The sequence below is a fragment of the Garra rufa genome, chromosome 6 (genome assembly GCF_049309525.1).
Source record: "Garra rufa chromosome 6, GarRuf1.0, whole genome shotgun sequence".
NCBI classification, from domain to species: domain Eukaryota; kingdom Metazoa; phylum Chordata; class Actinopteri; order Cypriniformes; family Cyprinidae; genus Garra; species Garra rufa.
The window spans coordinates 23,873,810-23,901,406 of record NC_133366.1 but is presented as its reverse complement, the minus strand read 5'-3'; the positions used below and the strand labels follow the sequence as shown (position 1 = coordinate 23,901,406).

Genomic DNA, 27,597 nt, shown 5'->3' with positions numbered 1-27,597 from the left:
CGTCACTGGGCCTTTCTAAACACTGATTGCTATGCTTCCCACGACTGCATGCCTAAACTTCCTCACTTCCACTTCCATTCGTATCCCGAATCTCACACATGCCAGAATAACGCCGAGCCACTGGATTTCCCAACACTTGTGTCTTTACAGTACGGCTGAACGCAGCAATGCATTGCAAGGTGAGTCGCTTATTCTAAATATTATATTAAAACGATTAAAACTAGTTTGTTAATAAAGATTAAATCAAAGCAGACGCTTAAGTTTTTCCAACCATTTAATTTCTTTATAACTTGCAGAAATAATAATCCATGTTTCTTATTTCAAACGTTTCTAGTAAAAGTAGTCCTGAAATGTGCATGACTGAGTTACACAAGTTGTTTCATGTCTATATGTGCGTTCTGTTTATTTTTTTTTCTCTAAATAATTACAAATTATTACTACTAGGTATGGAACTTTGAGTAATTGTTTTTCTATTCTAGTAAAGGAGTAAGAAAGCATTAATGTCGAGTGAAACTGTCTATATCACTAAACTTTTCTTCAATCTACAGATTACAGATTAACAAATACAATTACGTATTATATAGTTTACCAGATTATGATTTAGACAATCATTTAAATCATTACACATATTATAAAAACGTTTATTTAGGCTATATATATATATTTGTAACAGGCATGCCTATTTAAAAATAGCACATTAAAATATGGTTTATAAAATGCAACCATGACTCAAAATAATTTGTGTAGTTTTTATTTCTTTTTTTCTTTTTGTGGGTTGTGTACAACAAAGTGAAAAAAGGCCCAACCATGATCTTTCATTTGAGGTCAGCAGGGGTGTGTGGCTGCCTGGAAGTATTTGCCATGTGGCCCTAAAATCATCTGCTAGAACCACTCTTTCTGAGGATTTACTGGCAGAGTTAAGCCACAAGTGATTTTAATCATATAGTATGTGTAAAGGGCAAGGGAAGCTATTTCCTCAAGTTAACGTTAGTCTAGACAATAAAGTGTGAGTTTGATGGTACCTAAACGGCTGTTAAAAAGCCAGAAAGGTAATAAACCTTGACAGGATGCAGGTGGTTGGAGATTTTGCTTTTCATGCCATAAATAAACCTGGCAAACAACAATCACATTTTCAAACAATCCCAAAATGCTGAATTGCACTGCTACCACTGAGATGACCATAAATAGTGCATTGAACCATCAGATTCCAAAATAAACCAGACTTCTAGGACAAATATTTTTCTTGAAGTCTGATTTGAATGTGAGCTGTATGCTACCAAATAGAAATGTATCTTTCAGTGGCACACCATAACTAAAACATCTTACTTGCTTGATATGTTTAATTAAATATCTGACCTTTTTTATTACAAAGCAATGGCTGTTGAGGAGCTGAACTGATGTTGTGTGGACTGTCCTCTTTTTACAAATCTCTGGCTGTAAGTAACTTGAATTCTCTGACTTTGTAAGTGCCGTATATTTTTTTAGAGGTTCACACAATGTGGCAGTGTTCATTAGGGCGGTACTGCCTTGGTTACTCGTTGTAATGAACTATGCCGTTGTGAAACTTGTTTATGTAGAGTCTGCTTTAATTCACATGATTAATAACAGATTTTGAAAATCTATTTGGTAAAACAGTATTTGTCTAACTTGAATGATTGTTTGGCCCATTACTTTACTGACCAAAACTTAAAATGATTTTGCAGGTCAAGATGTGTCGGCCTGTGTCTGCAATATCTCTGCAAGTGTGGGTGACACTGATGTTGGTCTCTCGACTACAAGGTGCCAGTTTGGTTTCCTTTCTGAGAATCAGAATATCTAAGATCTAGAACAGAATGTGTGTCACTGACATATAAGAGTGACCATGATAAAAGAAAGAACAAATCTAAAAACACATGTAGCAGTTGGTTATGAGAAAGAGTCCATGTCGGCTTTATATAGTTTTGATCAATTTTTATGACATTTTTTACAGAAGAGATTAAACTGAGTGACTACTTTACTCTAACTATTAAATGTAATAACATGTTTTTTGCTCACAATTCTGAAGAAAAAGTTAGAATTGCGAGTTAAATACTTCAAGAATCTGCCAGAATTCGCAATTGACCCTTCACAAAAACCCAGCCCTCCTTAGTTACTGTTACTATGTCCGACAAACAATGCCACTCTCACACTACACATCATGTTCTCACGCAGTGAAAAATACATTGTGGCACAAAGAGGAAACTGACAACAGGCCGATAGACAAGACAGAGCAGGTTCCTTCTGATATTAAACAATGTTTTAGCTTTAAAATGTTGCCTTTTTGAGAGATTCAAATAATTGAATATTTTCTTTAATTTCTTGTGACAGATCACTGTATTGCCTTATTAGATCAATCGACACATGAACCGATTTACTTAAAGCACAAAACAAACATGAATGAACATCAGAACATATTTTATTTTAACCGCGGAAAGACTTCAGTACACATAATTTTTCAAGTTTAAATCCACCATTTTTTCAAAGATTTATCTGATTTGTTTGTCGGACAAAATGGCAGATTCTGCGTTATGATTGGTCAGCTCAGCTGTCAATCAAGCTGTTTGCGAAGGGTGAATTCTGAGTCTACATTTTACAATTCTGTGGTTATATCTCGCAATTCTGATTGTTTACTTTGAATTCTGATTTTACATTTCTCGCAATTCTGTTTTTCACCACAGAATAAAAATAAAATGATTCAATTTGTAAAAAAAAAAAAACCTCAGAATTGTGAGCTATAAACTAAACATTACACAAAAAAAGACACATTTGAATATTATTTATTATTATTATTATTATTATTATTATTATTATTATTATTATTTCATCATGTGGTGGAAACTAATTTTCATAGCTACATTATGACAAATTTTGAAAAGTTTTTTTTCTACGTATTGGTTGTGCCACATGACTTTTATTAGTGATAAAAAGTTTATTCAAAACTATTAAAAAAATAATAAGCAGTGAAGCATTTTTGTTAAAACAGTCTAATAAATAAAGATTAGGAAAAAATATTATGCCTAACTATCTTTTTCTTTTCAAGAATTTCAGTGTTTTAATAAGGCTTTTTTTATATTTTTATTTTCCGATATTATGATATCAGGAGAGTTGTACCATTCATGACATTTTTTACTTTATGCCACATGATTTTTATTAGGCCGGCAAACGTTTATTAACAAACTAATAATAAACTATTAATTAAAAAAATGTATAAGCAGTGAAGGATTTTTGTTAAAAATCTAATAAGTAAAGATTAGAAATAAAAGATTATGCCAAACATTTTTTTTTACTTTCAAGTATTTCAGTGTTTTTTCTGATATTTTTATTTTCTCATATTATGATATCAGGACAGTATAACCATTTTGACATTTTATACTTTATGCCACATACATTTTTATTAGGCAGACAAACGTTTATTAATAAACTGTTTAAAAAGCATTAAAGCTTTTTGTTAAAAACTCTAATAAAGATTAGAAATAATTATGCCATAGTACTTTTTTTTCAAGAATTTCAGTATTTTAAAAAGGCTTTTTTTCTGAAATGTTCAGGACAGTTGTACCACTTTATACTTTGCTAAAATATTTACTAAAAATAGCTAAATAAAGTTTAATAAAAATTGTAACAAATGCTCATCATAGAAGAGGTTGCACACTATTTTAAACGGATGTATCGATTTGTCCTAGGTAAGGTACTTGCACCATCTCATCTGCAGGCGATTGCTGGACTTCCTTTCATGCTGGCCTGCAATATTACTATGGAGACAGAAGAAGTTTTAAAACAAGTGCTATGGAAAGACATGACAAATAAAACTATACTACACTATCAGCCTGATGGGTATGTTACCAAAGTAGATGGAAGTGTGGAGCTTTCACAGCAAACCGCAGGTCAACAAGCTCACACCAGCGTCATCACCATCCGAAGAGCCGCGCCTGCCAACGAGGGCTGCTACCACTGTCTTTTTGATGTGTACCCAACCGGGCAGCAGAGAGGAAGGACGTGTCTTTCACTCACGGGTGAGGCTTGATGCTATTTTCTAGACCTTTACTAAGATGGTTTCATGATGAATGGCTGTTATTGGTGGTTATTACATTGCGTTTACAAGACATTGGCGTTTGATTATAAATAGTGCTCAAACAGGATGTGGTGAGAACCACCTTCCTTGCCCAGCCTCTTTTACTTAAAAACTGACAACTATCTGAAAACCACAAGACTCTACATCAGATAAAAACTGTCACTGGGTTTATGATAAGTTTCATTTCATCAGTCTAAGAGCCTGATTTACTGATAGCTTGAGCCAGCGCAAACCGTCTTTTGGCGTTAAAATAGTAGTGTCTGGATTTACTAAAGACGTGCACAATTAGAGTTGCAAAGGCGTGGACATAGTTATTTTGCTTCTGAACTTATTGAATGTACATTGTAGGAGTTTCCCTTTCAGATGCAAAATGTATCGAAAGAGAGTATTAAAATGAATCACGGCACGCGATTTACTAACATTTGCGTTCGTCAAATTACCGGTATTTGTGCAATTATCTAACTTTCACACTTGTGGTTCGTTTGGTTCATTTTGGCCGGACCAAAAAAGAAAAAAGATAAATTTGGTCCTGCTCCGCTTAGCGTTCACACTGGCATTTTTGATTGCGAACCTAAAGATACCAAACCTAAAGGCATAGTGATAAGTTCACAACCTGATTGTTCAGGTTGAATGACCTATATTTTGTGATGGAACTCACTGAACATTTCAAACAAAAGCAAAAGGTGTGTTCAACTTAAAGGGGTCATCGGATGCCCATTTTCCACAAGTTGATATGATTCTTTAGGGTCTTAATTAGGGGTGTAACGATATGCCTAGGTCACGATTAGGGCTGCAACTAACGATTATTTTAATAATCGATTAATCTGTCGATTATTTTTTCGATTAATCGATGAATCGGATAAAAAAACCAAGGGATTTACAACCCTTTATTCAAAAACAGAACTAAAATCTTTAGAAAGTGCACTAACATGTTGCTCCTTGAACTGTTATAATAATAATAATAAAATAAAAATGGACTAACACAAAAAACATACACATGTATGCTTTACATCTGCCAAATATATAGACTAAATAAACTAAAATTACTATCCGTCAAGACAGCGGCTTGCTGTGGTGTACATGCTGCATTTCCCATCAAGAAGCCTCTCAAATTAAATTCCTCAGTGCGCATTAAAAAAGTCATGTGACTTTGCACGCTGGAACGGGATAACTTGACTAACTTTCTGCTACATTCATTCTGCCATGGCGGTGTTTAGTGTCCTGCCATCAGCAGCGACCAGCTGGAAGAGTTCCGCATTCAAATGCACGCAAAACTGGCCTCAAAGCCCCAGCAAAAGTAATTACCATGAATGTGTCAAGGCAAAAATTAAGAAAATATTCGAATTACTTATTAATAAACTAGTATTTTCTGATTCAGTGTTGCAAAGATGAAACTGACGATCCTGCCATCTGCTCATTAATGCCTAATGCATCTTTATGGATTAGCTAATGAAAGAGTTTTGTTTTCGATTTTAATTATTTCGTTTTATAGTAAAATAATAATTTAAAGCTTTCTATAGATATTGTGTTTGTGAGGCAATTACCTGGGTTTCGGTTAATTATTGTGAAGCGCTCCTGTTTAAACCAAAGATATCAAGCGTATTCTGTTTGTTTTCTTTAAGAGCACATTTTGTTGATACTGTTAGTAGTAGTACACACAAACTAAGGTAGACCCTTTACAGTTCCGGCCCGGGTGGTAAATTACTCTTACCTTTATGAGCAAAAAATTCCACATTGCACTGGCGTCTCCATGCGCTGCAAAGCGCGCTTCTCTCCGCACAAACTTTGGATTTATATTGATTGAATGATTAAACTAATATTGTGATATGTTTAAGTTTTTTATATCAATGGATATTAATTTAAATCGCGATGAATTAAGCAGGCTTTTGATCTGTCTGCCGCTGTTTGCTAGTATAACTTTAAAAAACAAAAACTTGAATTTAACAAACAAAAAGTGTTCCAAATATATCTCTAAATTAACTTTATAAACTAAAGGAACGAAAATAAATGTAATCACTTTGCTATTAAAATCAGCAGCTGTGTAATGAGGAAGAGAAAGAGAAAAAAAGACAGTCGGACTGGAAATTCAGTCGGCCAAAAATTGATGAGCTGTCGGACAATTTTACAAGGAATGTTTGTTTAATAACCTATATAATATTCTTAGGCTACTTTCTTAATTAAATATATTATTTCTTTGATTTATTTTAGCGTTTTTTGGCTGCTTGTTAGCTGACTGAAGTGTAGGCTATACCTATAAAAAAAACAACGTGCCACCGTCACAGCCCTATTCAAAACTGAGACGATTTCACCTCAGCAGAGCTCCTCTTTCTCCTTACGGTTGTGGTATGTTTTCGACACATTATACAGACAGACAGTGTTACAAAAACTATAGAAGTAGTTTTCTCCATCCCCACTATCCAACGACCCGTACACCAGCTGTTTTGCGATCGAGCATTGGCTGCTGTGAAAGTACGCTAGCCAAAGTAGGCTTAAATATCAAACATGTTTGATATAAATCGGGGCAGCATATATATATAATGTAGAAACGGTGCTTTATGCTCAAATTTTCCAGTTTTGCGCATATGTTAAATTTGCATTTTTGGATGGAAACACAGTTTATGAGGTGCCGAACTCTGCTGGCATCAGTGCGGGAGAGAGACCGAATGTGTCCACTCCGCTCTGCGCTCAATTTTTTTAAATATATATAATAACAACCAAATGTCTCTGCGTCGCGCGACACAACGAATCGATTATGAAATTCGTTGCCAACGCTTTTAGTAATCGATTTTTATCGATTTTATCGATTCGTTGTTGCAGCCCTAGTCACGATACGATACGTACCCCGATATTGGGTTCACGATACGATACGTATCACGATATTTTGAACAAAAATTAAAATATGAAACTGAAAATCAAACAACAGATTTATTAAAAAAAAAAAATTCAATAGCTTTCTACAAGGTCACATTTTAAGGTTTAATAAAAACCTTCTGTATTAAAATTAACAACTGATAAGGTCTGTCTGTCACTGAATTTGTTTTTAAATTTAACATGATAGTGATAAAATTGTCAAGATGTCAAATTCTTTAAACCTGCTAGCGATGCAAGATTCTTTGTGTGTGCGAAACAGATAGTCCTAACCCGACGGGTGAACCGCTATAACTGACGTGACGGTGGAATAATATTTATCTGTCAGGTGCAGTGCGGGTGACAAGCATGGGTATTTGCTCTTTGAACTCAATCCGGTACACGCTGACGCTGCTCTCAAACGGTCCCGTGCCTGTGTTCGCACTCTGTCTGAAGACCGTTTAAAAGCCATTTCACATGGGACACATCAAACGGTGGAATCTCTGAGCGGCTGCCGCTTTCTTTCATAGTGAAAGTGTTTTGCGGTCGAGCTGGTGTTCGCGACGCGGTCTCGGGGTAAACGTTTTGCAAACAACAAGGTCTCATTTTACTTCACAAAACAAAATAAATGTAACGTAATGAAAATACTATATGTGTTATTTGCTATTTGTCATTTTATGGGACAATGACTAGCGTGGTTTTCATGTCAGACACAGTTTACTATGACATTTTACACATAATTGTATTTTTACTGCGCAGGCTATACTACACGCATTTTCTGGATTTTTTTCTTTATTAATAGCCTTTCTCCGTATTTTATGGATTATACAGCTCCGAAATGTTGCCAAACTGCTGACTTAAATGAGGAGGGAGGGTCCGCAATCTCTGGGTTGGTTGCTATGTTTCCTCACGTTTTTCTTCAACTAGCTCAACTTTTGCAGGCAGGCGTCACATGATTGGAAAGGTAGTCACGGGGTGTGTCGCGATTCTCCCTTATCACACCGCGACACAGGATCGTGGATCTGAGTGTCGCGATTTCGGTTTCATACCACGTATCGTTACAGCCCTAGTCTTAATGATAAGTCTATAACATACTTTGGTTAAAATGTCTCAATGGTAGTGTAAAAAACATTTTTTACCTTGTCAAAATCAGCCCTTTTTAAAGCGAGCTATTCGGTTGCGTGTTCCTTTAAATGCTAATGAGCTCTGCTCGCCCCGCCCCTCTATGCAGTGGGATGACAAGCCGTAATGTTTACTTTAGCCGAGTTTAGCTGTGAAACTTTCTAACTGGCACATGATTAAGAAAGGCCATTTGCAAAGATGCATAAAAAACCCTTAAACTCACTTTTGCTGTGGGTGAAGCTGCATCATGAATGATTCACATGAACATAGACTCATATGTAGATCAGGATCAGCGCTTTCCTTTCACAAACGAATGTAACGTTAATCCTCTAAGCGGCTCAGATGTCGGGAGTAAATGACGACTGCTATGTTCATTATTATATCCAACAACAGAACACCTCAATTGCTCAATCAGAGACATTCTTGTCTTCTCCTGCACCTGAGTCAACACAATGGCGCTCAGAGTTGGACTGTTTCAGCTCGGTGAGGGCGGGTCTAAGGTAAGGCGCTCATGTCAATCAACTATCGTGGGTGTGCCGTCACACAGACAAGAAGCAGAGAATTACCTGATTTTCCTGAAGGGGATATTACTTTTAAAGATACCATTAGGTGGATTTTTATCATTGCAGGGTGGTTGTGTACACAAACTGCCAAATTCATTAATGCTCAAACAACATGTAAAAGTGAGTTTTGCATCCGATGACCACTTTAAAGCGGCACTGCGGGTGTATGACAATAAAGTACCCATTCACTGATCAGCCCACTTTAAGTCAAATACACCTAATGCCATCTGCTCGCTCATTGCTGCATGTATATCATTTCATTTTCACCACCTGCAAACTCTCAAAGAGCTCATAAAAGGCACTTTACCTCCTCGTTGCTCCACATTTGCCCTCTGCTCATTTTGTTTTGGATACATCGCTTGTTTCCTTCGTGAAGTCATGTTGCATAGCGTCTCATCTTGTCATTTCTTCCTGTTTTTGGTTCATTTAGAAGTATTTGGTCCATGTTGCTTTCATATTTCATTCGAATTGCACCAGAGTTTGTTTGTAAACTGACAGAGACCTATCTTTTTAGCGGCCTCTGTCTGCTTGTTTGTTGCGCACCAGGGTTCAGATGGCAGTGTTCACACTGTATGCACACCTGCCTTGTTAGGTTCGATTGAGTCAAACTAAAATTTGTTTCGCCCCTTGGTGCAAATCTTTTAGGCAGGTGTGAATACAGTAATTTTCACTCTAGTGCGCACCAAACAACCGTACCAAGACCCAGCTGAAGAGGTGGCCTCGGTCCGGTTCCAAATGAACTCTGATACTGCTGAATGGATAAACCAGTCAGTGGATGACCTTAGCACCATGTGGTTTTGTTTACAATTTCTGGTTCACTTGCAAAAAGGGCAGTTTGAAAGGAAACCACACCAAACCAAAAAAAATCCAAACTGTATTTGGTATGTGCAAGTGAACTAGCGGACTTTCCTGGTGTGAATACACCCTTACTCAAATGAACCGCACTAAGAGAGCAATCCCACCAGAGTTTTATACATGACAAGTGTGAACACACCCTTAAAGCAGGAGGTAATTCGCTCTGCTCTTGGTAGATTGCGCCATAATGATCAAGCTGCGTCTGTGTTGTTTAATGTGCGCATTGTCAGTAAATCACACACAGAATTTCCCCCTCCCATCTGCGCTTTTTGCTGTTTAGTAAATTTGGCCTTACGTGAGTATGAGTTACAACTGAATTCAATGAACGAATGCTAATTTTCCAAGTATTAACCTGAAGGGAAAGTTCGCCCCAAAAAAATAACGATTCTGTCATCATTTACTCACTTTCATGTCTTTCCAAACCTGTATGACTTTCTTTCTTCTTTGGAACATAAAAGATTGCATTTTGAGAAATGTCTCAGTTTTTTTATTTCTTCAGTGTTTTTCTTCATCAAAACATTTACCAACATTCTGATTAGATGATAACAGAAGTTGAATGAAGTTTTGGCTGAACATTCTAACCTAATGGTTAAAAAGCATATAAAATCTTAATTTTCCTGTTTTTTATTCCTTTCAGCAATGGTGGAAATGATGGACAATAAAACAGTTGTGAGCGGACAGCCTGTTACTCTTTCGTGCAAGTATATTCTCAGTAAGCGAGTCCGGCAGGTTTTATGGAAAAAAACAGCTGAGCAAGGGGACACCACCACTGTTGCTTCTTATGTCAAGAATGACATACCCATCATTGAGACCCCTTTCATGGATCGGATCACTCTAAATCCATCAGTTGGGCAAACCAAGCTGTCCATACATCAGGCTCAGACAGAGGATGAGGGCTGTTACACCTGCGAGTTCCACACTTATCCAGATGGCATTAAGAGCGATACAGCTTGTCTGTCTGTTTATGGTAAGTGCAAAAAGTCTTTGCAAAAATTGTTTGCTATTATCATATCTGGACATCTTCATTCTGTTCAAAAGTTTTCAGTTATAGTTATAATAAAAGGTACATTAAAAATGCAGCTCATAAAATAGCTTTCTATAATATGTTTTTAGTTGCTGAATTAAAATGAATTTTGATGTTTTTTTTAATACCCACATGGATGTTTCTACAGTAGCACTGCTGCAGAATTAAGCTGCTGCAGCTAAAAGGTACATAACTTTCCCATGTGTCATTTTCCCGCAATCACACGTGTGTGGGGTTGGAACATTTCACACGTGTGCACAATATGTAAACAAATGGTAAATCGATGTGCTTTTTCCGTAAGCGTTGTTTGGGTATTTTACAGCCCCTTCGTCTTTCTTCAGGATCATGCAGAGCTCTTTAAATAGGTGTCTGAGTGGGTGTATTTGAGTGAGAGTGTGAAAGAGAGAGAAAGTTTGTGTGTGGGTCGTTCAGGTTTTGCTTGTGTTGCTGTGACCAAATGTCCCTACAAAGATGGTAAAACCTGAAATCCCCTATATTAGCCAGTGTTGCCAGGAAAACAGCTTATAAACAAACAATTAAGGGAAAAGTTAACATTTTTTGAAAAAGTAAAATGTAGTTAATTTACCCTTTACCCTTGTTTTTTTACAGATTGCCAAAAAATTAGAATATCAAGGGAAAGTCCATTTATTTCAATAATTTGTTTTAAATAGTGAAACTTGTATGTTATATTAGTTCACTACGCACAAAGTGTAATATATTAAGCCTTTGTTTCAATTTTGATGATAATGGGTTAAAGACAACAACAACAACAACAACAACAACAACAAAAAAACCAAATCCAGCATTTCACAAAATTAGAATATTTCATGTGACCAATAAAAAGGAAGTGTGTTAATATACTGTATTATGTCCTAAGTGCTTTGGTGGGCCTCCTTTTGCACTAATTACAGCATCAAGGCGGCGTGGCATGGAGGCGATCAGCCTTTGACACAGTTGAGGTGTTATGGTTGCCCAAGTTGCTTTGATATTGGCCTTCAGCTTGTCTGCATTTCGGAGTCTCTGTTCCCTCATCTTCCTTTTGACAATACCCCATAGATTTTCAATAAGGGTTTAAGTCAGGCGAGTTTGCCAGCCAATCAAGTACAGTTATTCCATAGCTATTAAACTAGGTACTGATAGTTTTGGCTTTGTGGGCATGTGCCAAATCCTGCTGGAAAATAAAATCATCATCTCCAAAAAGCTTGTCGGCAGCAGGAAGCATGAAGTGCTCTAAAATTTCCTGGTAGACAGCTGCGTTGACTGTGGATTTGATAAAAGACAATGGACCCACACCAGCAGAGGACATGGCTCCCCAAACCATCACTGACTGTGGAAACTTCTCCCTGGACTTTAAGCAGCTTGACTTTTGTGCCTCTCCAGTCTTCCTCCAGACTCTGGGACCTTGATTTCCAAATGAAATGCAAAATTTGCTTTCATCTGAAAACAGGACTTGGGACCACTGGTCAACAGACCAGTACTTTTTCTCCTTAGCCCAGCACAGACGCTTCTGACATTGTTTTATGGTTTAGGAGTGGCTTGATGCATGGAATTCTCCAGCTGTAGCCCATGTCATACAGACGTCTGTATGTGGTGGTTCTTGATGCACTGACACCAGCCTCAGTCCACTCCTTATGAAGCTCCCCCAGATTTCTGAACCGCCCTTGCTTGACAATCCTCTCAAGGCTACGGTCATCCTTGTCACTTGTGCACCTTTTCCAGACACATTTTTTCCTTCCTCTTAACACTCTATTATAACACTTAATATACTTCGATACTGCGCTCTGTGAGCATCCAGCTTCTTTTGAAATTGCACTTTTCCTCCTTATGGAGGGTGTCAATGATGGTCTTCTGCACAACTGTCAAGTCAGCAGTCTTTCCCTTGATTTTGAAGCCTACTAAGCCAGACTGAGACAATTTAAAGGCTGAGGAAACCTTTGCAGGTGTTTTGCATTAATTAGCTGACTAGACTGGGACATAGGGAGCCTACAGTGTTGAACTTTGTCATGATATTCTAATTTTGTGAAATACTGAATTTAGTTTTTTTTTTTGTCTTTAATCCATAATCATTAAAATTGAAACCAATAAAAGCTTGAAATATTTCACTTTGTGTGTAGTGAACTAATATAACATACAAGTTTCACTTTTTGAAACAAATTATTGAAATAAATCGACTTTCCCTCGATATTAAATTTTTTTGGCATATACCTGTATTTAACCCTTTGAGCAGTACGGTCCCACATATGGGATTCTAATTTCTGTGCCCCTGGGAGTACGGTCCCACATATGGGATTTAGAACATTCGGTGACGTCACGCAGCTGACAAATTCAAACTGCGCTTTGGCGCGATGGCTGGCGCTGAGCCAGAGACGGACGAGCTCTGCACTTGTCATACAATCACAACTATGCAGTGTTTTTAACCACATAACGCTTATTTTAGGTTTCAGACATTTAAATACACATAAGTACTAGTAAAACGAGACATTAAGAGTTTGTAAAATACATACATAGGTCTATGGAAGCAGCAAATAACCATCTATTCAAATATAATTTGCCGATGTGTTTTATTTCTATCACATACACATAGGCAAAGTAACTAAAAGGTTCACTCTATTCCTCTTCTAGTTCACCAGCCACTTACTTGCATGTATTTCGGGAGAAACAGATGAATGTACGTGATGTAAACGCGGCTGACAGGACTCTCTGAACTGCAGCGCAAACAAACATGGCCGCGCCCATCTCACGTTTCAAATCACAATCCAGATCATTTACATAGGGTTTTAAACGACGAATCATACTAATTCACAAATATTTGTGAATCGGAATATTAGATAGTTCATGGCATGGTAAGCAAGTGTGTGAGTATTCTGGATAAAAAAGGAAAAACTAAATTAAAGCGATCTATCTGTCATACAGTGTTATTGTGGCTGTGTTGTGTCAAGTGACAAGCATGACGCGTCGCCATGGAAACAATAAGGACGAACGTTCTAAAATAACGGTCGCTTAAAAAAACTCACTCTCGGGGGTCCGCTAGAATATTTTAAACTCACCACTGAAAGGGTTAAAGGTATAGGTATTAAGATTAAGACTTGTATGGCTTAATATAACATCTTTTAATAAAATGTCTCTTACTGAAATATGTACTAGAAAACCCATTAAAGATGTGTGTTATTAAAAAAATAACATTGTTTTATACATATTTTGGACTATAGGGGGCGTTATTAATTTGTGACGTCAAATGGTTGCACTTTGTGAGCTACTGTGCTACCTTTTGCTATTTTTACCACAACACAACTCGGAAAATAAAATACTGATACGATGTTACTGTCAGGATTGTGTCTAGTTCTGTTCAGTGTTTCCTAGTGTTTTTCCCCCCTCACATGGACTTCAGTTGGTTTTTCCCTTTGTCTCCCCCTGTAGTTCTGTGTTTATTGGTTTATTCCCATTAGCTTTGATTTGGTTCACCTGTCTTGTTAATCTACTACACCCCCGCCACTCCTATTTAAGTCGTTTGTTTTCTCAGTTTTATTGTCCGTTGATAATGTTACGTCGTGTTTTCTGTCTGCCCCTGGATTTGGTTTGTTTATTTAGAATTAATCAGTGTTTTTGTTTATATTTTGTTTCCTGTGTTCTCCCTGGCTCCTCTCCCTGCACGGTGTGACAGTTACATTGTACGGCTTTTAGTTGTAATTTTTAGTCGAAGGGCACCAAGAGAATACTAAACAGTATTATTTATAAAATTACAGTGGATTTGGGCGTCCACCATGACACTCGCTGTAAGAAGTACAGCAAGCAAAGTGATACAATTATGAATGGTGAAATGGCTGTTGGAGTTTTGTTGGACTCTAATATCGAACTCTTATCAGCCAATCAGATTCGAGGACCAGAAAGAACTGTTGTAAAAATTATTTTAAGCCATACAAGTAAATACCTGGGATTCCCTTAAAAACAAAAATAGAAATTCTGAAGATTGTGTTAGTCACTCTTTTTTACATAATCACAGTGAATAGAAACTGAAACTTTCAAGTTTCCAAAAGCATGCATAAAGCAAGTCTTCAGAAGCCATATGATAGCTTTGTGTGACAAACTGATCAAAATTTAGATAGTTTAACTTGAGAACCACTGTGACTAAATTGAGTCAGTAACTTGCCAAATCCTTCTTCTTTGTGGAAAAAAAACAACTTTAAACACATAATAAACCAGCTGGTTTGAACACTGCTTTTCTCTTGATTTGGGTGCTAATGAAAACTAGGACAGAAGTCTTAAGAACCACATGCATGCTTTTTTATTTTACTATTGGGTAAATGACAGCATTTAATTTTTGGGTCAACTGTTACTTTAATTTGATGGATTTCTTCCTTGTTGACTCTGAAAATACACTTGGATCTCCACAGCGATAACTACTGCTCAGTAGCATTTCCTGTGTCAAAGAAGTTTCAGTTCAGTATTGCAATAAATTACAAAGAGATAACAAAATATGCTACATTCTTTATCTCATGCAACTGTTTTGCAATGGCGATAATAGTGATGTTACTCTTTCGAAAAACATCCCTTTCATTTCAAGGTAAATTCTCCTTGGGGAGGAAGCACACACTCAGTCAAAGCTGACACTGGTTATAATGCTTGGCTGTGACTGTAGTTTAGGGGATAGATTGGGACGAGGGCCAGTGCGATTACTGCGTCTCTGTTCCTCTAGAACAGAGCTCCACTGTGTTTGCTTTCCCTCTGTTGATATTCCCCAAACAGTCTGGCTGTTGTCACCAAAAAGCTCACACAGCCACAAAAGTGGACAGAGCCTCACTCTCCCCTCGTCTTGTCATGGTTTGTCTCTTTCTCTTTTATCTGACTTATGTCACACAGTCCCTCTTTGATGGAGTCTGCCGCAGACATGACCAACGTCTGACGGCTTGTAATCAGCATAACAACACAAGTGCCTTGTTTTGTCTTCTGAATGAAGCTACCACTTACAACACAAAAAAGAAAAGTTCAACCAATACAGTATTTGCAATGGACATGCACAAAGTTCACATATTTGGCACACTTTAGACTGTTGTGAGGGTTCCCAACTAAACATTATCTCAGCAACCAAAAGATATCTTTAGATAGATAGATTTTAAGTCTAATGATTTAAAAGATAATAAAAGTTTGAATGGATCTGCATCTGCATTAATATGGAACAAAAACAAATTAAAGATAGATACCTGTCAGTAGGCCAAAGTTAAGTTATAAGTGTTTGTTTAGTATAATTGAGATATTATAGTATTTATGAATTTTTGTATTTATTTATTTTTCTGCAGTTTTCCTTTGTGTTTTAGTTAAAGTAATATTTGAATCACATACTGATATGTGACTAATGTAATCATTCAAGTGTCAGATCATAAAATGAATTTAAGTGAAGTGCTTAATCATGTTGTTGTCTTATATAATAACATGAACTTGATTGTATTTTCTTAGTCCTACCCAAACCTGAGGCTGGTTACATCACCGTACAGGGCATTGTTGAGGCGAACTGCTCAGCCGTGTCCCGTCCTGCAGCAGAGATCTCCTGGAACGTGGAGGGTCATAATCAAACACTTGGCCCTGCTGTCACATCCTTTTACCAGTTAGGGGATGGCACCACCATGGTGGTCAGTTCCATTCAAATGCAGAGTGAGCTGCTGGATGATGAACTTGTCAAGTGTGAAGTTCGTCACCAAGGCCTTGAATCTGCCATCTATGTGACTCTGAATAAATGTGAGTGAAACTTACACAACTTGATGTTTTTGCCTTGTTATGTTCTGGTTTTGTTTATTTAAAGTAGTTAATATGCGTCTGTTTTCTATTGCAGCTAGGAAGGTCCATGTCATTCTCATTTTTGCCAGCTGTGTGGCCCTTGTGCTGCTCATATGTCTGTGTATCTGCCTGAAGAGGTGCTAACTTCATCTGCTGATATGGTCAGTAGCACAACAAAATGTCCACATTAATATATGTCTTACATTAATTTAATGCTTAATCCTAGAGCATGCACAATTTTAATAATTTACAATGCAGTTGTTAAACAATGCGGTAGCACTTTAGAATAGGGAACACGTATTCACTGTTAACTACGACTTTTCCCTCAATAAATATTAATATTATTAGTTATTATTAATAGTTGGTAAGTGTAGGTATTGGATAGGATTAGGGATGTAGAATAAGGCATTAATATGTGTTTAATTAGTACTAATAAATGGTTGGATCCATGCTTACAAGAAGGATTTTAGTATAAGGATATAAACATGCAAGAATGTAGAGGTTTGTATGCAAGAAAAAGCACAGGAAGAAGAAAGTGTTTATTTTAGATGAAGCTGTCTTTTTTTTCTTTGACACTAACTTATTTTTGACGGAAGGTGAAGTAACAAGTTAAAAATAAATGTGAATGTAATAAACAATCATAAATGTAATAAATGTTAACATGTTGAAATTTGATGAGCACTGGAATGTGCTGGAATTAAAGCCGAGCTTTTTATTTATTTTTGAGGAATGGAAGTATTTCAGGTTACTGTGTAAAAAAAGTATCTATATAATGTTAATTATTTTACCAAAAGAAGAGGGATCATACAAAATATGTTATTTTCTTATTTGATACTGACCTGAATAAGATATTTCACATAAAAGATGTTTACAAGAGAAAATAACAGTTGAATTTATAAAAATGACCCTATGATAACTCTGTGATAATCACAGATTCTTCAGAAGGAAACACAGTGCAATAAGATCCAGGGGTGTAAATGTTTGAACAGAATGATAATGTGTACATTTTTCTTATTTTGCCTAAATATCTTTTTTTGCTTTTCATTTAGTATTGCCCTTCAGTAGCTACAGAAGATACTTGCATGTTTCCCAGAAGACAAAATAAGTTACATTTAATTGTGTTTCCTTCTGAAGCATCAGTGAGTGTTTGAACCTTTTGCAATAGCTGCATATGAGTCCCTCAGTTGTCCTCAGTGGGAAAAGATGGATCTCAAAATTGTACAGTTATTGCTAAAAAGGTTTCAAATATATAAAAATGCTGAAAAAAAAGAACAGTGGGCAGTTTAACTGTTCAAGACAAACAAGGGACTCATGAACAACTATCACTAAACAAAAATGCACAGCTGTGGATCATTCAGGTAACAACACAGTATTAAGAATCAAACATATGTAAACTTTTGAACAGGATAATTTTTCTAAATTCAACTATTATTTTCTCTTGTGGACTATATGTAAACGTCTTATATGTGAAGTATCTTATTCAGGTCAGTACTAAATAAAAAATAACATGCATTTCGTATGATCCCTCTTATATTGGTAAAATAATTAACACTTTGCAGATTCTGCAAGGTGTATGCAAAGTTTTGACCTCAACTGTATATCATGTACATATATGCACATGCTCGTAGTTTTAATTTGCGCTTTAATATGAAATGATACAGGCTACACCATGCACAGTATAATGGCTGACAGGACAGGACAATTAGTTTTTCCTGACATATGGTTTGACTGCAGTTCACTGTTGTGCTACTAAATCTCTTTGTTAATCTGTACCTTTCTCGCACTTGTTGACTAGCGCCTGCTGCTGAGACGAAGTTAGAGTCCGCGTCTAAAAAGTCTCCCATTTGATGTGGTTATTAAGACGTTCTGTGACTAAATAAATGCACTTCTTGTCAAGAAAAAAAAAAAAGAGACAGAAGCAGCAGTTTTACCACCTGCGTTAAAAGCACTAATTTGGACAACACTAGTACATATACAAATTTTAATGGGGATTTTATATGTCCCATATATACCCTGTGAATGTATGTATGAAAATTATAGATTGTCTTATATAAAACACACCCTATATGTGACACAGGATCACAAAATCAGTCATAAGGGTATTTTTTTTTTTTAATTGAGATTTATACATCATCTGAAGCTGAATAAATAAGCTTTCCATTTATGTATGATTTGTTAGGATAGGACAATATTTGGGCGAAATACAACAATTTGAAAATCTGAAATCTGAGGGTGCGAACAAAATAAAAGAATTTGAGAAAATCGCCTTTAAAGTTGTCCAAATTAACTTCTTAGCAATGCATACTATTAATAAAAAATTAAGTTTTGATATATTTATGGTAGGAAGTTTACTAAATATATTTATGGAACATGATCTTTACTTAATATATTAATGATTTTTGGCATTAAAGAAAAATCAATAATTTTGACCCATACAATATAATTTTGGCTATTGCTACAAATAAGACTGGTTTTGTGGTCCAGGATCACATATGGCCATATCAAATTGATATAAGCCAATATGCCATATTACATTTCTTTATGAAAATAGTAAAATAAAACCATGCTATTAATAAAATGCAACTATAGTAAAATATAACTTATACCTTTAATATATTTGTAATTATACCTTATGCACCTTAGATTTTTAAATGTTATTTAGACTACTTTTACACTAGTGCATTATAGTTTTAAAATAATAACTTTTGCTACGGTTATGTCTGTCGTTTACACTACTCCGTGGAAAATGGACACTTTCGAAAACGCTGCAGACCCTGTTTTAGTTTGAAAACTCTGGGGTTGTGTTTCATTGTAAACAGAACAAGACAGAGATTTTTGAAAAAAAATGGCATGGCTGCCCACATTCGCTTTGCGTATCATTGATGACCGTGTAAACAATATCATCATGCTCATTATGAATGGTCATGTGACATGCGTTTTCGTTTGTGTAGTGTGGACGGAAATCATTTCTGAAATGCAGTGAAAACGACAGTGTAGACAAGAATTATTTTCATTTTAAAACGCTGTTTTAAAATAAAACACACTAGTATAAACAGGGCCTTAGATTAGATGTGACATATTGTGTTTCACCCTAATAAAGTTAAAGACTGCACTATTGTAAATCAGTATCCCAGAAACCTTTTACAGAGATGATAAAAACAGCTACTGAAGAAATGTATAGCCGGAAATAGTGAGAGAGACGCCAGAATGACTCACTAACCTCTCACTTCACACAATCTGTCTTCTTCATCCAAGTCTTCCTTCCTGCTTCATTCTCTTCAACTTTCCTTTCCTAGAATCTGCAGGTCACCCGAGAGGGTCGAAAGGAAAAAAGCATTTCATATTTGTTTTAAATTTAAACCCAAGGCAGCTAAATTCGCACAAGAGGCCTCAGGGAGTGAAAAAAGTGCCTCAGGTCACATATACGGGAAGTCAAATCATTCTGTTCAGGTTGTGTTCATTGAGTCGTCCTATTATTGCTCATTATTGTACTAAACACATGACTTACATTTGATAATCAGTAAAGTGCTCCTAAATTTCTTCTGCTCTGTTCTAAAAAATCTTATTGCATTTGAAAGTTGCACTAAATATGTTTTGCAGTAAGATAAAATGTAAAAAATCGAATAGTAGCAAAAAATATAGTGAAACCAAAGCCAAGTGTGTTTTTACAGAGCCCCATTTATGTACAGAACCACAGGAAGTCTAAGGTGTTACCACTTCCTGTATCTTGCAAGAAGCCCTCCTAAACCCACCTTATACCATGGCTGTTTAATATTTAAAGTGCTTCTACAGAGTCAAGGAAAGTGTGACAAACACACTTGAGTGTGAAATAGCATTGAATTCCATTACAACTCATTTTACGTCCATGAAGGAAATTATTTATGAGTGAAACAGAAAATAAATGGAAATAAGAAAACAATGGGAAGGGAGATTATTTTATTCATTAGGACTTTATTAAATCATGAAAAACATGTGTTAAATGCTAGAATGGAGTGAGAGCGACGTCTACAGAGCTATTTGGCTATTATATTTTGAGATTATAAAGAAAAACTTATTTTAAGGTTCAATTGTCACAAATAACTTACTATTAACTATGACTTTTACCTCAAATAAACTTTACTACTAATTTGCTGCCTATCAGTAGTTCACAAGGTAGTTGTTAAGTTTAGGCATGGGGTAGGATTAAGGGATCTAAAATATGGATGTGCATGTGGTTATGCAGAATAAGGCATTAATATGTGCTTTATAATAAACAGCTAATATGCTAGTAATATGCACAAGTTAATTCTGAGAATTGGTCTCTAAACTAAAGTTACCAACTTTTTACTTTGCAATAACAAGCTCTGATGGATCATTCACAATAAGACCTGTAATGTACTTGAAGAAAGATTTTAAAGTCTAATATTGACTTTTAAACACTTTAGAGTTTAGACCCTCCGAACTGAATGTTGGCACAAAATGATGTTGCTGTTCCTTAAATGTTGAGTGTCACATTTGTCTGAAGTTTCCGGAGGAGGATGAGCTCCTCCAGATGAGCCTGGTTCCTCCCAAGATTATTCTCCCTTTTAATGAGCTTTTCTTTGCCACTGTCACCTTTGACTTGCCTGCTAGGGCCATCAAGGCAATAAATGTCTCTAAACCTGCTTTGAAACATTTTTTTTCTTCAGCATTGGAATCTATTGTAAGTGTGAAAACCTATTTTTATCTTAGTGTATTTTGCAGAGCCGTTGGTTCTGAATTCTCTAAACAATGGAAACATTGTGGCTCTGTGGTGTTTGTCAAAACAAAAAGTGGTAAACCTCTGGCTCAACCAGTTTGAACTTGACTATTTGTAGTAACTTGTTTAGTGGAGAATTTACTAGTTTGTCTAAACAGAGGGAAATGGGTAGATTGTTTTTATGATGCAGCATCTTTTGACATCTATACCATGATGTTAGTTGTAATCTATAACTTCAAACACAAGGAATATTTGTTAAAAATCCATATTTTCATATTGGAAGCTCAAGAGGACATAGGGAAATGGTCACATCTGCTTGAACAAAATGAGTAATTTATTATTATTATTTTTTTAATTCACCATCATGTTAAAAATTGTGAGACTGTAATAAAAGTAAACTAACTTATACACATATACACTTTAAAAAAAATAAAGGCTCCAAAGAGGTGATTTTTGCAGTGATGCCGTAGAATAACCATTTTTGGTTCCTCAAAGAACCTTTCAGTAAACAGTTCTTTAAAAAAAACATTTTGAACCATTTTTCGACTATAAAGAACCTTTTCTGCATTTGTTTTCTGAACGTTAAAGGTTCTTCATGGAGCCATCGATGCTAATAAACAACTTTGTTATTTTAAGAGTGTATGATGGAGACATGAAGATGTACTGCAAAGTAGGAGTGACCCAGGCAGCAGTAGTTTTCGGCTGTAAAAGTAGTTTTTCATTCCATGTCAGTATTGATGTAATCTAATGAGAGACAGGAACAAGCCTCAACTGGAATAATAAAGGAACATTGTTCATCATTCAACCCTGCCCAGAATCATCTCAAGATTTAGAATTATAATTAGAGTGAACACTTGTTCTTGTTCTTGTTGTTGTTGTTGAGGAAAGCATTTGCTTTGTAATTCCAGGAAATTAACACATTTTTTTTTTTTTCTTCAGGCTGGCTGAAATGAAAGGAAATGCTGCTATGTTCAGATGTTCACCCTGACCAAACAACGGTGTTCCTTCTGTCTAAATCACAGACGAATCTGAGTCAACGTCTTCTAATATAACTGATATTCAGTGTAACAGTATAAAAACAAACATTTAATCACGACACTTTCAACACTAAATACCTTATTTATTATAGACTGTATATTTTAGTAAAGCATGTTGTGCTTAGTCAGTTTACTAAATCATGTTTTTAATGTGACCTAAATCTAAACAGAGACGTATTATCTGAAAGCTGACATTCTGTAACCATAGAAAAGTCAATAACCAGACACAATGTTATCGTTAGCTTTACTGATGTTTTTGATGTGTGTAATAAAAATAACCCTGTTTTATCTGGGGAAAACACTCTTTTAGACATGAGCACCTATTTGGCCTTTGGTGCCAAGTTATTGTCTTGATGTTCGGATTAAAGTATTACAAACATTTTCCCACTAGAGGGAAGTGCACTCATGGCTTAAAACGTTTAGCCTACCCGCGTCATTCTGAAATGAGGCATTTCCATTTCCCTTCACACCTCTTTGTGTTTTATAAAAAGTTCTTTGAAACAAATAATAAAGGAAATATGAACTTTGTTAATCAAATTGTGTGATGTTGTCGGGCATAAGATGTTGTATTTAAGTTTGCATTGTTCAAAGACAAACGTACGTGTTTTCATCCACCCACTAATAATAATAAAAACTTACCAGGTCTACTGTAAAGGTCATAACATGTTAAACAGTAGAAAGATATATAACAAATAATTCCTTAAATTGATCAGTTACAGTGCCTTGCGAAGTTATTCATACCCCTTCATTTTTTTCACATTTTGTTATGTTGCTGCCTTATGTTAAACTACTTTAAATTACTTTTTTTCCCCCGCATCAATCTACATCTCATACACCATAATGGCAAAGCAAAAAATAGGTTTTTAACATTTCTGCAAATTTATTAAAAATAAAAAACTCAAAAGATCCCGTTGCATAAGTATTCATATCCTTTTCTGGGACACTCGAAATTTAGCTCAGGAGCATTCATATTGCTTCTAGATGTTACTACACTTCGAGTGGAGTTAAACTGTGGCAAATTCATTTGAATGAGTATGATTTAGAAAGGCACACACCTCTCAGAAAAGGTCTAACAGCTGAAAATGCATATCAGAGCAAAAACCAAGTCCTGAGGTCAAGATAACTGCCTGTAGAGCTCAGTGACAGACCTGCGTTAAGGCAATGATCTAGGGAAGAGTTCAGTAAAAAATCTGCTGCATTGAAGGTTCACAGAAGCATTATCCATAATGGAAGACGATTGGAACAACTAGGACTCTAGAAAATGTCTGCCAGCCCCCATCCAAGCTGACAGAGCTTGAGAGATGAAACGGTGAGCTAAATTTTGAGTGTCCCAGAAAAGGGTATGAATACTTATGCAACGGGATCTTTTCAGTTTTTTATTTTTAATAAATTTGCACAAATGTTAAAAACCTATTTTTTGCTTTGCCATTATGGAGTAGGGAGTGTAGATTGATGTGGGGAAAAAAAAAGTAATTTAAAGTAGTTTAACATAAGGCAGCAACATAACAAAATGTGAAAAAAATGAAGAGGTATGAATAATTTCACAAGGCACTGTACATATCTTAATACATATCTCTTTTTTAACAGATTGGTTTGCCAATCTATCCCATGGTATAGGATGTATCTTTTTTGTGAGTTGTTGGTTTATCTAAGTATCTAATATCAATCTAAATGCAAAAAAATCTAAAATGGTAAAATGGTTTTATAAGAGATTTATTAAAGAAAAAAGTTATTAACAATCAGTAATTCACAAATAAAACATTTCGGAAGCCATTGTGAAGTAATATCTTCCATGGTTGGTCATAATTTTAAAGCAATCTGAACTGCAATATATGAATTTCTGAATTATTTTCATCACTTCAACTTACCCAGTTGATTGATTACATTGATAATTGTAAACATTTTTGTATTACACATTTTCTAAAATGTTAGGTTTAAATATGCAAATGAGGCAGTTAATGAAATATGTGCTAATTTCTAGCACAAAAATCTAAAAACTGGATGGTCAATTTCAAAATTCTTGTTTGTTTTTATATATATATATATTTTTTTTTACATTAGAGTCAAATGTTTTTACAGAGGGAATTTTGGGTATCTCATTTTGTCACTCCATAATTCCGAAAATACTTAGAACAGACAGAAAACAATATATATTTTTTTACAATTTTGGGGGGAATAAAATGTTGTATAAAACCAAGCAAATTATATATAAACAAATCCCTCTGTAAAAACCTTCAGGATATAGAGGGAAATAAAAAATGTAAAGTTTGTTGTGTGTAAGTGCTACTGAAGTGGAGATTTATGGCTCAGTGTAGGAGAAAAACAGCCTTTAAAAATATGTATTGTAATTTAAATCTATTGATACAAATAGATAAAGTGCCAAAAATGAAACACTTAACAGTTTCTTTTGGATGTTTTCTTACCACTAGTCTAAAAAAAAAAAAAAAAAAAAGCCCAAAATCTCAAACTTGCAGGTGCATGAAAAAACAGCATCTCCCTTTAAAAGCTCTCTTCAAATTGCCTAATGATTCAGAAGCATATAAAAGAGCATTATGTTCTTCTGATGCTGCTCTTACATATCAAAGGTACACTGGTACAGAAATAATTCAAAACTATCTCTGGGGCAATAGTTACTTAAACACGGTATACAACAGAGGTCAGCAGATCTGAGTCCAGATAGAGATGAGGAGGAAAAAGAAGGTCCTTTTTTGGTGTATCCATGTACTGGAAGTGAAAACAGAGCATTTCAATAAGGAATATCTTTCAACAGATACTATAAACAGTTCCAGACATTTTGAAACAAACAATACCTGAATTTTATTCACCATATCTTTTCTTGTAGATTTTCTCCCTAAAAAAAAAATCATAGGATTATGGGAGGAAACACAAAGCTAGTATGGTTTTAAAACAACTGTGATGTTTAGATCAGACACTCAAATAACTAACCTTTGCATCTAATGGCATAAAGAAGTGATACGGTCATAACCATGAAGAGCAGCCCGACTATTCCACTGGAGATGTACACAAAATACCAGAGCCACTGCAGATCAACTTTTGGAGGTACATTCAGATCATCTACTGTTGTAGACACTAAACAAATATAAAATATTTAAGTGATGTAATAATTATCATATAAATTGTTAACTGTAATATCATGTGTTGTAATGGTCATGTTCTTACTTGTGTTGCTCGGAGTGTGTGAAAACTCATCTTTCTCATTACCAGCTAAAAAATATAATAAAAATGCCTTAGTAAAGACATTAAATAATAGTTTACAGTCTATAATGGACTAAATGTGTGATTGTTTACATTCCATCAGTGAATCTAAAGATAATGTATCTTACCTGTCACAGTCACTTTAATAGCATGGCCTATAGACATGTCGCCTTCTTTACATCTGTAGAAACTTGCATCCTCCATTGAGATCTTCAGGAAAATCAGGAAAGCCATTCCATGATTTTCTGTAATGTTCTTCCACTCAGTTTTTATGCGATCTGAGTAATTTAAAGTTATACATTCATTTCCACTGATTTTGCACCATGAGACTTGTGGATTCCTGTGACATCCATGTAGATCTATAGTACAGTTTAACTTTAGATATCTGCACTGCCATTATCTACTAAAGAAAACTGTTTGAGACCATAAGCAAATTTTCACACGATCATAAAAAGTATAACCTTTTTTCCCCCAGTGGAACTGAAGCCTTTATTTAAACTATTAAACTATTAAGACTTGTTTCTGCAAATGGTAAAACCTTATAGTGATTTTCTTTCCCGTAGATGTTGTTTTAGATTTGATAGTCACCATGCACCACACCCATCAGTATAATACAGCGCATTAACCCAGGTAAAAAAAAAGTGCACTAAAATACACTTTATTTAAGTATACTTAGTACACTTTTCAGTAATGTACTAAAAGTGCTCTATTTTTGCACACTAATTTTGTACTTATTGTACTAAAAAATAGTATTAAGTATATGTTAAGATAAACTTAATACCATCTAAGTGTACTCAACTGTGCTATTTTGAGACACCATGAAATTGAACTAAAATGTGCTTTTAACATACTATATCTGTATTTAAAAATATATATTTAGTTACAACTAGAAATACACTTGAACCCTACTTTTAAACATTTATAAATATATTTATGACTAATTTAAAGTATAACAATAATATATTAAAAGAATATACAAAGTGTGAAAAAAGTGTGCTAAAATACAATTTAAGTACACTTAGTGCACTTCCCTAATGTACTTAAAGTGCTCTATTTTCGGCAACTAATTTTGTACTTAATATACTAAAAGTTATTCTTAAGTACTTCTTAAGATAAACTTAAGATCATCTAAGTGTACTCAACTGTGCTATTTTGAGACACCATGAAGATGAACTAAAACGTGCTTATAACATACTTTCTCAGCATTTCCAAAAATGTATTTTGTTACCACTTATAATACAATTGAAACATATTTCATAAACCATTAAATATACTAATTATACATAAAAAATAAACTTACTGATTATTTAAAATACATGAATAATATATAACAAATGTATACAAGGCGTATTTATAATGTATTGCCCACATATTTTTATTAATAAAAAATGCACTTATTAATTGTTTAAAATACATTAATAATATATAAAAAATGTATGCAAAGCGTATTTATAATGTATTGGCCACATATTTTTATTCATAAAAAATACACTTATTAATTATTTAAAATACATGAATAATATATAAAAAATGTATACAAAGCGTATTTATAATGTATTGGCAACATATATTCATTAATAAAAAATACATTTGTTGATTATTTAAAATACATGAATAATATATGACAAATGTATACAAAGCGTATTTGTAATGTATTGCCCAAATATTTGTATTAATAAAAAATACACTTGTTGATTATTTAAAATACATGAATAATATATAAAAAATGTATACAAAGCGTATTTATAATGTATTGGCCACATATTTTTATTAATAAAAAATACACTTGTTGATTATTTAAAATACATGAATAATATATAAAAAATGTATACAAAGCGTATTTATAATGTATTGGCCACATATTTTTATTAATAAAAAATACACTTATTAATTATTTAAAATACATGAATAATATATAAAAAATGTATACAAAGCGTATTTATAATGTATTGGCCACATATTTTTATTAATAAAAAATACACTTATTAATTATTTAAAATACATGAATAATATATAAAAAATGTATACAAAGCGTATTTATAATGTATTGGCAACATATATTCATTAATAAAAAATACATTTGTTGATTATTTAAAATACATGAATAATATATGACAAATGTATACAAAGCGTATTTATAATGTATTGCCCAAATATTTTTATTAATAAAAAATACACTTGTTGATTATTTAAAATACATGAATAATATATAATAAATGTATACATAGCGTATTTATAATGTATTTTTTATTAATAAAAATATGTGGGCAAGACATTATAATTACGCTTTGTATAAATTTATTATATATAATTCATATATTTTAATTAATTATTAAGTGTATTATAATAAATTAAAAATG

General features: G+C 34.5%; 1 protein-coding gene across 1 annotated transcript; it reads left to right on the top strand.

The window, feature by feature from the left end:
* The first annotated feature begins 39 nt into the window (after positions 1 to 39).
* On the top strand, positions 40 to 22,552 carry LOC141337293 (OX-2 membrane glycoprotein-like). The gene is made up of 8 exons (XM_073843085.1): positions 40 to 179; positions 1,373 to 1,436; positions 1,704 to 1,779; positions 3,699 to 4,028; positions 10,112 to 10,441; positions 15,950 to 16,228; positions 16,323 to 16,428; positions 21,924 to 22,552. Exons 2-7 carry the CDS (start codon positions 1,398 to 1,400, stop codon positions 16,409 to 16,411), a joined length of 1,143 nt encoding a protein of 380 aa, XP_073699186.1. The 5' UTR covers positions 40 to 179; positions 1,373 to 1,397; the 3' UTR covers positions 16,412 to 16,428; positions 21,924 to 22,552.
* The last annotated feature ends 5,045 nt before the right edge of the window (positions 22,553 to 27,597 follow it).